The 14,580-nt window shown below is 39.7% G+C and overlaps 1 protein-coding gene across 1 annotated transcript in view; it reads right to left on the bottom strand.

Moving 5' to 3' along the window:
* Positions 1-14,580, bottom strand: part of SIK2 (salt inducible kinase 2) — a 35,590-nt gene that overhangs the window by 19,613 nt on the left and 1,397 nt on the right. Inside the window, exons 2-4 of the mRNA XM_058041280.1 lie at positions 8,798-8,914; positions 7,859-7,922; positions 2,995-3,156 (exon numbers count right to left, since the gene is read on the bottom strand). Of these exons, the coding sequence (XP_057897263.1) occupies positions 2,995-3,156; positions 7,859-7,922; positions 8,798-8,914 (343 nt within the window). The remainder of the gene's footprint in view (positions 1-2,994; positions 3,157-7,858; positions 7,923-8,797; positions 8,915-14,580) is intronic.

Genomic DNA, 14,580 nt, shown 5'->3' with positions numbered 1-14,580 from the left:
CCTTGTCAATGCTGAGCACAAATTCCACATTAAACCTGGCAGGGAATTCTTCACCTTCCCCCTTCTAATGGACATTTTATCTCATTGACACCTTCAGTTTTCCTACTTACACTAACATTTAAGGGCTTTAATCCCAACTACCTCATATCTTTTACAAAAAACCTATCAAAGCTCTCACCTCAAATTCTTTACTCGTCCTCTGCTTGTTGTCCAGTTAGAGAGAAAAGATCCTTAAAATTCTGCTTGTCCCTGTCCTTGTAGAGCAATATTAACCCAAAACTGGATTTCAGTCCAGCCTCAGGCATCAGAGGTGGCAATCTTATGAACCCACAGGTTTTGGACCACTTTTGAATGATAGTTTATTCTCCTGGTGGCTGAAATTCAGAGGTGACTTTGTGCATGTTTCAGTGTCTGATAAAAACTGTTGTGTTCTTGAGGAGCAAAAAAACTTCAATAAAACTCTTGGAAGTAGCAGAAAGAACCAAGAGGCCCACTGGAAGCTAAGAAGAGTTTATCAAAAGAATTCATCAGTTTTTGTGCTGTTTTTTTCAATTCCTACACGACCTGAAACCAGAGGAAAACCTCAGCTATCAGAGCTGGGATCCTGGCTGCCCTCTGTCCTTCCCCAGCCTGATAAATGAGCCATGAGCAAGATGAACAACTGGAAGAGGCTGTTCCAGGGATCTGCATAGACCAGATAACCCCAAAAACCCCAGATAAACCCAGTGCAGTTCGTCATCCCTCTCCCCTGCAATGAAAAATCCCAACAACTGACTCGGCACAAATCACTGCAAAGCTTCCAGCAGCCTGAACTTTCCTCCAGCTCCTTCAGCAGCCAGGCTGGACATGGAGAGCTCTTATCAACCTGATAAGGACTGAGATCCATGGAGGAACCAGTTCATGGGCTCATTTACAGCCCACCTGTAATTAACTCCGTGCACTGGAGAAGTGGAGCAGGACAGAGCTGGTGGAATCTCCTCATCCCGTTTCCAGTATAGTTCTAATACATCATTTTCTTATAATATAATATATATCATAAAATAATAAATCAGCCCTCTGAATCATGGAGTCAAGATTCTCATCTCTTCCCATTTTGGGGCTGCCTGCAAATTCCACAAGGCAGGAGCTCAGGCCAGCATGGAAAATCAGGTGAGTGTGCAGGGAAATTCTGAAATTGCCCCTGGTTCAACTGGGAGCAACCAAGGTGGAGCTCCTGAGAGAGAACTTTAGGTGCAGAGCCTTTCCTATGGAAAAGAGCTGAAATTGCCCCAAATTATCACTTAAATATGAATTCCCCATGCCAGAACAGCTCCTGGCTCTCCTGAGATGCTCTGGAGGTAATTTCTCCCAGGGGATTTGCATCCCTGCAGTGCTCAGGACATCCTGGGCAGGAAAAGCTCAGGATGCAGGAGCTGAGAGGAAAACAAGCAGAAGTCACTCTGGAAATCTGAATTCCTGTGTTAGGCAGGTGACTGGCAGCCCTCAGACTGAATTTGGGATTTATTCAGTATTAACTGGCCTGGTGGATCAATTATCTCTCAGCCATGATTCAGGTGCTCCGATTGCTGCCGGAGGTGGGTTCAAGTATGAAATCAGAAATGAGCACAGGAAAAGCACCCCAGAAATGGCAGCACTGCTGAACCCACCTGGGCAAGGCGCCACAACCCTTCCACCATGCCAGAAATGCCAGCAGGGAAGTGAAAAAGTAAAATAATCCAGAAATGTTTCATCATTTCACCTTTCTCAGCCTGAGGAAGGGAAATTGCTTCTCCTTCCTTCACTCCTTCCCTTCCTGCTCCCCTATTATTGAAGGCTGAAGCTCAACACTCCCCCAAATCAAGAAATTCTCTATTTTACCCATCTCCAGCCTCTCTGGGCTAAAGTCAGCATGGAAGGATCCGTGGAATTGTAATGAAAATGATTTCTATTGCTAGCAACATCTGCTGTGTCTAAATTTATAATTAAAGTGAAATCATGCATGCAAAAAGGAACAAAAAAAATCAATAAGCTCCCATTCTGAGTTGTTTTTTTTTTTTTTCTTAATGTTGAAAGAAGTTATTTGATTAACTCTGTTTTAACCTGAACATCTGGCAGCTTTAAAAACAGTCACAAAAAATGTCTATAACTATTATGATGTCTATATACATTATAATGTCTATATATATTATAATGTCTCAATATATTATATATATTATTAATATATAAAATATATACTAATAATATATATAATGTCTATAACTATTATAATGGCTCCATATTATATATAATTAATACATATATAATATTAATAATATATAAAATATATATAATGTCTGCAACTATTATAATGGCTAAATGTATCATAATGTCTATATATATAATATATATAATTAATATATATAATATATTAATTATATACTTATTTTATATATATAATGCCTATAACTATTATAATGGCTAGATACATTATAATGTCTATATATATTACAATGCCTATATATGTTATATATAATTAATATATATAACAATACATATTAATAATATATAATGCCTACAACTATTATAATGTCTCTATATAATAATGTATATGTTATATATATTATTAATATATAAAATATATATAAATTATATATATTATATAATATATAATATATTATATATAATATATAATATATAATATATAATATATAATATATAATATATAATGTATATAACTATTATAATGTCCAGACACATTATAATGTCTATATATATTACAATGTCTATATATTATATATAATTAATATATATAATAATATATATTAATAATATATATATAATGTATATAACTATTATAAAATGTTTATAATTAAATAACTTTTCTTTGGTTTTGTTTTTCTGGAAGTTAATATTGGAAATCTGGACAGACTTTGACACCCACCATGGAAAAATTCACATGAAAAAAGCCACAATGGAATCTCAGGCAGCACCAAAGGGGGATTTTATTAAAAATTATATAAAAACCAAGTGGAATACCTGCTATTTTGATGTTCATGTTTCTGTCCAGCAGGAGGTTCTCAGCTTTGAGGTCCCTGTGCACGATTTTCCTGCTGTGGCAATATTCCACTGCCGACAGGATCTGCCAGAACTTGCGCCGCGCCTCGGCCTCGCTCAGGCGCCCGTGGCTGGCCAGGTAATCTGGGAAACACAAATAAATCACCCCAAATCAACCAAATCTGCTTTAATCAGCCTGGACAGCAGGCTGCAACGCCGATTTTTAATGCTTTCACCCCAAAATATTAGCACAACAAAAATCAAAGTTTTCCAGGCTCTTAATCAGCAGCCGACCCGCCAAAAAAATGGAAAAAAAATATTGAAAATTTTTCTTTCCTTTTATAGCTACCTGGTCAATATTTACATTTGCATAATATTTTCCTAATACTTCATATTTTTAAGAATATTTTCTTGGTAATCTGGGAAATAAAAGGAGCAGAACTCTAATAAATTAGGTTTAAATCAGGCTGGGCAGCCAGTAAAAATCATGAAATTCAGTGATTTCTCCCCCGTAAAATCAGCCTCCAGCTTGTTGTTCTCTCAGCCAAATCTCTGAAAAAATGGAAAAAATAAGGAAAATTTTCTCTTCTTTTATAGCTACCTGGTCAATATTTTTATCATATTTTCATATTTTTCATTTGCATAATAGTTCGTATTTTTCATAATATTTTAATATACCTTCTTCTATGGCTACCTGCTCAGTATTTTTTACTTATATTTTTTTTAACCTGGAATATTTTTACAATATTTTCACATTAGAACTCATGGTAATCTGAGAAATAAAAGCAGCAGAAACCAAGAAAATCAGGTTTAAATGGATTTAGTCAACAAGCTTGAAACTCAATGTTTTCTTCCCAGTAATCAGCACCAAGAAACTTCAACTTTCAGTTTGTTGTTCTCCCACTCAACCTTTCGAGAAAATGGAAAAACAAAAGGAAATTTTTCTCTGCTCCTTCTTTTATGGCAACCTGGTCAATATTTTCACAACCTGGGAACTCAAATCATGATAAATCAAATAATTCAGGTTTAAATCGACAGGGCAGCAAGCAACAACACTGAAATTCAATTTCTCCCAAATAATCAGCAGAAGGGAACTCAAACCAGTTTCCAACTTGTTGCTCTCCCACTCAACCCTCCAAAAAATGGAAAAAAAGAGGAAACTCTTCTCTGCTCCTCCTTCTGCAACTACCTGGTCAATATTTCCACAATATTTCCACACCATAATTCATGGGGAACACTTGGAATAATTTACTTCACCATCCTGAACATTTCAAGCTTTAATTCCTCTAAAGTTTCACATCACATTTCACCCTTTGAAGCCTCAGCAGAGGCTGTGTGATGGATAAATGTAATTTTTTTTTTAATTTCTGGGAATAAAACCAGCACCCCAAAGGTGCCCATGCTGACCTCTCTCTCCTCTCCACTGCGTCACAGGCAGAGAGAACATTTTGTTTTCATATTTGATTACATTGTAAAAACCAATGGCAGCCCTGAAACCAAAACCTCCATTTATCCTCAGGAACAAAAACAAGGGGAGCAGCAGCAGCTGGGCTGAGGGAGCAGCTTCAGAGTTCTGTTTTGGGGGAAAAATCAGAAATTCAGGGCTGGGATGGGTTCAGAACACCCCAAAAATAATGCGGGTAATGGCCAAGGAGCATTTTATTGAGCAGAGATTTTATTGGGATTAATTTTTATAGTGATTCAATTTATAGTGATTAATTTTTGGCGTGATTAATTTTATCTTCTACAGCACTTGTGCAACATCAGATCCCAGCAGCAGCACCTTGCCCAGCATAGCTCCAAACCTGCCCTGGTTAGCCTGTGATTTATAGGATTTTTAATTCAAAATCATTTAGGGGGCTGTGTTAGCCTGTGTTTTACAGGACTTAATTAATGTATCATTTAGGGGTTTTGTTAGCCTGTATTTTATAGGATTTTTAATTCAAATATCATGTAGGGGGCTGTGTTAGCCTGTGTTTTACAGGACTTAATTAATGTATCATTTAAGGGCTTTGTTAGCCTGTGCTTTATAGGATCTTTAATTAAAATACCATTTATGGGTCTTTGTTAGCCTGTGTTTCATAGGATTTTTAATTCAAATATCATTTAGGGGCTTTGTAACTTTGGCAATATTTCAATTTCAACTCTTCTCTGTGGTCAGAGCTGGTCTGTGGGAGCTGCAGCTCAGCTCAGAGCTCCCACCCCAGCTCACACACTCTCAGCTGGTTTCACTTGGCAAAGCACAAGAACAAACAAAAGCCTGGCAGTAAGGGGAGATCATAATATTTGCAAGCTAAATATCACTCAGGCACAGAGTGACTGACAAATCATATGACAGCAAGGTGAAGTCAGATATCAAAGGCACAAACTCAATTAGCCCTGAGCTGTTAATCCAGCATTTGTTGGCAATGCAGCACGAGTTCATGGTAGGAGTGACGGGGGGTAGGATGGTCAGGATGGATGGAGATGAGAGATTTTTGAAGCCAGGGCTTGGAATTTGGGGTTTATTGCAAAGGGCCAAGTGCAGCCACAGCTCAGAGCAGGCCCCAAAGAGGGAGAGAGAGATAAAGAGAGTGGTAGAGAGAAAGAAGGCAGGAGAGTGGTAAAGAGGATGAGAGAGTGAGATTCCTGTTACAATACAATAAATCTTCTTCCAGTCGTGGAATTTGGGGTTCATTGCAAAGGGCCAAGTGCAGGGACCTTTTGGAACTTGGGGTTTATTGCAAAGGGCCTGGGTGGGTGCAGGGCCCTGCTGGGAGCTGCCAAACAGGGTTTATTCCCATTATGATACAATAAATCTCTTCTGGTTGTGGAATTTGGGGTTCATTGCAAAGGACCAAGTGCAGGGCCCTGCTGAGAGCTGCCAGCCACAGCTCAGAGCAGGAATGAGAGAAAAGAGGGGTGGACAGGATGGGAGGGTAAGAGAGCGAGGTTCCCATTATGACACCATAAATAATCTTCTGTGTTGAATATTCTGATTCCCACTAACCAATCTAGTACAAGATACAAATCCTACAGCATTTCCATGCAGCCTATAAGAATCATTACATCACCATCCTGTGTCACATTTTAAACCCTAAAAACTCCTCTTTGGGCCCCTTCTGCCAAGCTGTAGGGTGTGCTCTGACCCTTGGGCCTGTCTGCAAGCAGAGGGTGTTGTTCCATCAAAAGGGGATCACCTTCAGCAGCCACACCATTGTTTTCCAGTGCTTTAGTAACTAAAATATCTCAAAGCTTGCCTTCATTTCAGTCTCACTTATAGTTTCCTTATTCTCCAAATCTTTTGCCAGGCTTTCCTGGTAAGGCTTTCCTGTTTCATCTTCTCCATCATTCATGCAGCCAAGCTGGCCTTGGCTTTTCTGGCCCTGCCAGGATTTATTGAGAGATCCCAAACAAAGCAAATCCCTGGTTCTGGGATCAGCCCTGCCCCTCCTGCAGCTCCAGGGGTTGTGCATTAACCAGAGGGCAAACAGGGATGGGCACGGTGCCAGCCCTGGGCACAGCAGCCACTGTCCAGGGACCTGCTGGGGACACCAGGGACTCTACAGGGGACACCAGGGACCTGCTGGGGACACCAGGAGCTGCTGGGGACACTAGGGACCCTACAGGGGACACCAGGAGCTGCTGGGGACACCAGGGACTCTACAGGGGACACCAGGGACCTGCTGGGGACACCAGGGACCTGCTGGGGACACCAGGAGCTGCTGGGGACACCAGGGACCCTACAGGGGACACCAGGAGCTGCTGGGGATATCAGGGACCCTACAGGGGACACCAGGGACCCTACAGGGGACACCAGGAGCTGCTGGGGACACCAGGGACCCGCTGGGACAGAGCCACAGCTGGAGCTGCTGCAGAGCCCTGGGCATCCTGAGAGGCTGGAATAGCAAAGCCACCCCAGCCAGGAAAGCTCCAAATTTTCTACATTTATCTAAGCCTACTGTCACCCTCTGGATACACCTTTCTACAGCAGGGATTAAGGGTTTTTAAAAAAATTTTATTATAATTCTATTTTAAAAAGTATATAAATATATATATATATGTATATATATATATATAAAATATATATATATATAAAAATATATATAAATATATAAAATTATATATATATTGTATAATAAAAATTGAATTTTATCATGATTCTATTTAAAATTATTAAAATATATAGGTCTCTATATTTATATTATATAATAATAAAAATTAAATTTAATAAAATTAAAACATTATTATTATTACTCTTAATAAAAATTAACTTTATTTTCAGCATAATTATATTATTTCTATATTTATTTATGATATTATATTTATATTTATTTATTGTATATGTATTATTTAATACATATAATGTACACGATATATTATATATACTATCATATCATATCATATCATATATTATATTATATTATATTATATTACATTATATATAATTATATTATATATTATATAATGCATATTGTATTATTTAATACATATTGTATATATACAATCTAAATGTATTATATAATACACATTGAACAGACAAAATGATGTACATTATACATACAATGTGTATATATGTATATAATTTCATATAATGTTAAATTATATTATAATAAAATAGAAGCCAGAGGTGATTTTGGATTCGCAGCCAAAGCAGCAGGATTTTGTCCCAAGACAAATCCCAGCAAAAGGACAAGAGGCAGTGGAGACCAACTGAAACTGAGGAAATAGAATTTAAAACGAAAAGGTTTTTAAGGTTTTTAACTCTGCAGGTGCACAGAAATACGAAATCTAAGAACAGACCCATATTGACACAGACACCAGCAGTGCACTGAAAAGCTGAACATGGAAATATTCTCCTGCTTACCAAAAATCTCCCCATTTTTGGCAAATTCTGTCACGAGGTACAGCATGCTTTTGGTCTCCATCACCTGTGGATGCAGAAATCACACATGAGGGATCGTGGGAAAAGCAAAAAAAGCCAAAAACCACCCAAAAGAATCTTTATTTTTATGGTTCTCTCCTAAAGCTGTGAAAGTTCTGCCTCACACCTGGAATTTCACAATTTTCCAATGTGTGCAAACAAAATAATCAAAAGCTTCACTGAGAAAAATCCCCCAGTTCAAAAAGTCATTTCAGATTTCAGGACAATTTCAAGGTGTTTTGGGTTTATTTCAACAACCTCAGAGAAACATTCCAGCAGCAGCTGAACTTGTCATGGGCAAGAGCTTTGGGAATTTGATTTTGCGTTTTATTTATGAACTGGCCTGAAAGTCCCAAGGGACTGCTCACAAATAAAAGCAAACCAGGGAGACAATCTGAATTTTAAAAATATAATTTATCAAATTTTAATCATTTATCAAATGCATTTTTAGCCAGGCACTGAAGGAGTGAGCACCACCCTCCCTCCAAGTGATCCTGCTGATCCTCAGACTTTATTTAAATATTTTCAACCTCTCTTCTGCCACTTTTGAGTGGTGTCATTCATTCAGAAAGGAACTGAGGGGAGATATCATCAAATAATAAATTGCAAATTTATAAATTGCAAATTCAACTCCTTAAGCTCCATCTCTACCTGCCACACCAATATTTTAAAGACCGGTTTGATTTTTTAAATAGACCATTAAATTAAAGACTATTTATTTTCGAAATATTTTCAAAGTTTCTTCTGCATAAAATTAATTTAAAGCTGAACTGGTCTTATGAGGGATCTTCATTTTTGTTCAGCAGAGCTAAGAGAGGGAAAAAAGGGGGAAAAAGGGGGAAAGAAAGGGAAAAAAAAGGGGAAAAGGCCCTCTGAGCCCACCTGGTAGAGTTTTATGATGTGTGGGTGGTCGAGCATCTTCATGATCTGCACCTCCCTGTAGATCTTCTCCAGGTTCACAGCATCCAGCTGAGATTTGTCAATGATTTTTATTGCCACCTGCAGACCAAGAGCAAAAATGAGGTTTAAAAACTCCCCCAAGGCGAGTTCACCCCCGTTGGCAAGGGGGAAATGCAGCCCCAGGTCACTGGAGGCTTTCTGGGGAGTTCTGAAATGCAAACCCCAGGCTGGAAAATAGAGCAGGGCAGCACTGGAAGGGTCTGGGGTCCCTCCAAGGGGCTGCAGGGCTCTCACCCACAGCAGCATGGGAGGAAAAGCAGGTTTTCAGTGAAAAAAAACCCTGATTTTCTTTGAGAAAAAGCAGGTTTTCAGTGAGAAAAAGCAGATTTTCCATGGAAAGACCCCAGATTTTCCATGGAATGGAAGGCTCAGAACAGGCGAGAGAAGCCAGTGCTCCAGGTGCTCCTAAACCAACAATTTGCAGTGATTTAAATCTTCTTAGCGGTGCCCATTTCTGGAGTCAAGGTGACAAATCTGAGTCCCACAAAATGATATCTTAGGAGAAAAACTTGGCTCCACACAAACAATCCAGTGGGGATTGTTTGGGGATCTCCACAAAAAAACCAAGGGGATCCATGCACAGTTGCATGTGTGATATGTTTAATTAATTGAGATGCTGTTATAGAAGGGGATCTGCAGTTCATCCCTTCAGAGGAAAAACTCTGCTGATGAATTTATCAGGCAAACCTTGGAAACACATCTCAGCTAATTCACAAAACACATCCTGGCCCTGCTGCCCTTGTTTTAACCAATAAATGCAAAGGGAAGATAACTCTAGATGCTGAAGGGATTAAAAAGCTCCAACAGAAGAAATTTCAAGTTCAAACCAAGAAGAAAGGGAAAATTCAGCCCCTGCACATGCAAAGGGTAAAAATGCTAAAGATGCTGAATATAGAAATGGTGTTTATTCAGCCTGAATGTCACTGTGCTAACGCTGGAGCAGGAGCAAACAATGAGAGTCCCACTAATGCTTCCAATTATGAGAGAATTTCACAAACTATTGAACAGGGGAGAGCTGCTGGAGACAGAAATCCACGGGAGGTGAGCCTCATTATCTGCTGACACTGATTGTGGGCCCACCTGAGCTCACAATTAACTATTTATTGACTTCAGCTCACTCTGAATTTCCTTCTTTAAAATTCCATTTTTCCCCTCAATTCCCAGGAAAATGTAAAACTGTAAGTGTGCATGACATTTGTCCATAAAATGGCTATACCTGCTGACACTGATTGTGGGCCCACCTGAGCTCACAATTAACTATTTATTGACCTCAGCTCACTCTGAATTTCCCCCTTTAAAAATCCCTTGTCTTTCCTCAACTGCCAGGAAAATATATAACTCAAAGTGTGCATGAAATTTATCCATAAAATGGATATACCTGCTAATATGGATATACCTGCTGACACTGATTGTGGGCCCACCTAAGCTCACAATTAACTATTTATTGACCTCAGCTCACTCTGATTTTCCTTCTTTAAAAATCCCTTTTCCTTCCTCAGCTCTCAGGAAAATGTAAAACTTTAGTGTGCATGAAATTTGTCCATAAAATGGATATACCTGCTAATATGGATATACCTGCTAACACTGATTGTGGGCCCACCTGAGCTCACAATTCACTATCTGTTAACCTCAGCTCACTCTGAATTTCCTTCTTTAAAAATCCCTTGTCTTTCCCCAGGAAAATATACAACTCGAAGTGTGCATTAAATTATCCATAAAATGGATAAACCACAGCAGAGCAGCAGCTCCTCCACTCAAATGCAGATCAAACACCTCAGCTCATTCTGCACCTTCATCCTGCCAGGACCAGGGGAGGATTTTACAGAAGAGCCACTTGAAAGTACTGAAAATGCAGCAAAGCCTTCCCAAGGATGTGGGGAGGAGCAGGGAACTCAGCAGCTCCTTTTGGAGCTCAGCTGTCTCTTGATGACAGGAAAAGGGATGTAATTCTTAGAGGTGGAGAAGCTCCTTCAAGGCACAGAGCAGTTTCCTATGTGAAAAGCGTGTTTTGTTCCTAAACATGCAGCTTGCCAACAATTACTGGCAACAGTCTGAAACAAATGACAAAAATCCCCCAAATTTCAAGATATAATGTCAGCACATCCTTCACATGACAAGGAAAACCAAAAGGGAATCCCTGATCTCCCCCTGCCACCAGGTTTTGCTGCTTAAGGAGTTAAATTCCAAGGTATGGTTGCAGTTTTAATGGTTTCTTCTCATTTAAAAGCCCAAGGAACTGCACTTATTTCTTATTTCCTTCCCCCTTCCACTGAGGGCCCAGGGAATGGGAGTTTGCTCAATCCTCCCCTGACGTCTGGGAATTGCAGCTGCCAAGGAGTGAGGATGAAATGCTTGTCAAGGAAAGATGAAAGTTCTTCTGCTCCTCAGCTACTCCAACTGTCACTTTCCATTGTTTTTGTTTTGTTCATTTAATTCTTGAAAGGAAAAACAAAGGCAAAAAGCAAACACCCAAACAAAAACAAACAAACACCAAAACCACAACACAACCTCCTGCTACAAATTCACATTCAAACAGAGCTTTGTCCCTGCAGGTTACAGAAATTCAGATTTGTTAACCCAGGACATTCTTAAAAGAGACAAAAAGCATTAAAATTAACCAACACAACTTCCTGCAGTCTGGAAAAACTCCGTATTCTGTTGTGTGGCACAGGGAGCTGCTGTCTCTGCTGGAGTTACTCACTCTGCAAACACCTGAGCCCACCTGAGCTGGTGCCACGGATCAAACCAGGGCCTGCAGGCTCATTTTCCAGACGTTTTACCAGAGAAAACCACAAATTCCCTGCAACAGCAGCCAGGTGAAGGCACATCTGGGAGCACAGGAGAGCCAGCTTTGATTTTCCCCTGGGGAGCAGCGAGCAGAGCTCCTCTGCAGGGGATTAATCCTTGGGGAAGAGGTTAATCAAGGATTTAGGGGTGGGTTCCCAAATTCCCTGCTTTTTCCAAGCAGCACCTTCACTGCTCCAAACTTTTACCCTATTCCCTACATCCCAAACCTTTTCCAGTTTACCTACATTCCAAACTTCCCTATATTCCAAAACTTTTCTCTATTCCCTACACTCCAGACCTTCTCCAACTTCCCTACCTTCCAAACCTTTTCCCTATTCCCTACATTCCAAACTTCCCCACATTCCAAACCTTTTCCAACTTCCCCACATTCCAAAATTCCCTACACTCCAAACCATTTTTTCCCTATTCCCTACACTCCAAACCTTTTCCTTATTCCCTACATTCCATATCTTTATTCCCAACATTCCAAACTTCCCCACATCCCAAACCTTTTCCTTATTCCCTACATTCTAAATTCCCTACACTCCAAACCTTTTCCCTTTTCCCCACACTCCAAACCTTTTCCCCTTTCCCCACATTCCAAACCTTTTCCCTATTCCCCACACTCCAAACTTTTCCCTTTTCCCTACACTCCAAACCTTTTCCCCTTTCCCCACATTCCAAACCTTTTCCCTATTCCCCACATTCCAAACCTTTTCCCTTTTCCCTACACTCCAAACCTTTTCCCTTTTCCCCACACTCCAAACCTTTTCCCTATTCCATCCCCATCCCATTTCACCAGAATCAAATCTCCCCACCTTCTCCCAGCTTTCCCATTATTATTATTATTCCCGTTCCCTGCTCTCCTCCTCCTCCTCCTCCTCTCCAGGAAAATCTCTGCTCATTTCCACGCCTCATTAGCAGGAGCTGCCCTGGGATCACAGGATTTCTGGGCAGCAGGATCAAGGATGGAGCGTGGCAGCAAAAAGCCACGTGGCCTCCACTCAAATGGCACCAAACACCCAAACAAGGCAGGCAAAGGTCGGGTTCAGCCCCCCCCTGGGAGGACTGGCACTGAAAAGGGTCAGACAGCACCTCTAGTCCTAATTTCTTTAATTAATTGATTTATTTCTAATATCTTTATCATCTAATATCTTTATTAATGCCCCTCTAGGAAGACTGGCAGCAAAAAAGGTCAGGCAGCACCTCTATTCCTACAATCTTTCTTTATTTATTTCTGATATCTTTATCATCTAATATCTTTATTAATTCCCCTTGGGTGAGGTGACACTAAAAAGGGTCTATTCCTAATATCTTGAATTATTTATTCCTGATATCTTAATCATTTGTTTATTAATTCCTTCTCTGGGTGGACTGCCAGTAAAAAGGGTCAGGCAGCACCTCTATGCCTACATATCTTTATTAAATTTATTTATTCCTGATACCTTTATCACCTAATATCTTTACTAGTCCCACACCTGGATGAACTGGCAGTAAAAAGGTTCTATGCCTAATATCTTTAATTAATTTATTTATTCCTGATATCTTTATCACCTAATATCTTTATTAGTCCCACACCTGGATAGACTGGCAATAAAAAGGTTCTATTCCTAATATCTTTAATTAATTTATTTATTCCTGATACCTTTATCACCTAATATCTTTATTAGTCCCACACCTGGGTGGACTGGCAGTAAAAAGGGTCAGGCAGCACCTCTATTCCTCATATCTTTAATTAACTGATTTATTCATGATATCTTTATCACTCAATATCTTTATTAATCCCACGTTTCCCAACTTTCACACTTCTGTATTGTTGTTTAGAACTTGCCTTAATTCAAGTTCCGATTTCTGATTTTGTTTGCACACACCCTTTGCTGTTCTCCTGCTTCATGTCTGTTTCCATTTAATTTCCACCTCTGCTCACAATTTATGGCAACAATTTTATTTTCTCACCTGCAGTCTTTCCATAGAAAGGGTGGACTGTACACAACCCATAAGTGCTGCATTCAAGGTAATAAGAGCCCATCTTTTTTAATTTGATGGTTATTGGCTAGGCAGAGTTGTGTTAAAAAAAAAGCAAATATTTTAAAGGTCACAATCATATAAAACACAATTTCAAAGTGCCAGTGCTAGAAAATCCCAACAACAAACAGGTTGTGAATCTAAAGGGTTCAAACCAGGAGATTCAAGAGAAACTTTGACAAGGAGCCCTTTTAAAACAGGATTTTAGCAAACCTCAGCAGCATCACAGCATCCTCCTGCAGCACAGCCCTGAGGGTGCACCAGCACAGCCCTTCCAGACCTAAAAACTGAAAATTCTTCCACTGGAACTTAAGCAACAGTTTATATGAATCTTGAAATATGCAGACCCTTCAGGCTGGAGTCATTACCAAGCAGGATTTCCACTCTGGGTGCTCAGGGACCCAACAATCAGGTGAGCTGCTCCAAGCTGGAAGTGCTTATTCCAAAGAGTATTTGGCTGGAATTAATTTCCTCTGACATCACCAGAAGTGATCTTAACAGGGTTCCCCTTCCTCAAAGATTGTGTAAATACTTCCAGCAACCAAGTCAGCAATTCAGTTCCAGAAAAACACTCTTGCATCCCTCGCTGCAGAAGTCAGAGCTGACTCAAAAAAAAAATCAAAGATCTTGATTAAAAAATCCTCCAGCACAGGCAAATTTGCTGTAAAAATCCCACGGAAAATAAAAAGGCTGCAGCCTGGACAGAAAAGCTGGTTTAAAAAAATTCAAGATACCAGAATTCAGCAGTTCCTTAGGACACAGATGAAAGAACCATCCAGGAATTGGGGAGCTTTTTAAGCTCTGTGTTTCCTGTTGCTATTTCCAACAATGCTAAACAAACAGGCTCTCTAAAACGACAATAAAAACGAAGATTAAAGTTTTCATCCCCATCA

Source organism: Melospiza georgiana, chromosome 27 (genome assembly GCF_028018845.1).
Source record: "Melospiza georgiana isolate bMelGeo1 chromosome 27, bMelGeo1.pri, whole genome shotgun sequence".
NCBI classification, from domain to species: domain Eukaryota; kingdom Metazoa; phylum Chordata; class Aves; order Passeriformes; family Passerellidae; genus Melospiza; species Melospiza georgiana.
This window is presented reverse-complemented; position numbering and strand designations above follow the sequence as displayed.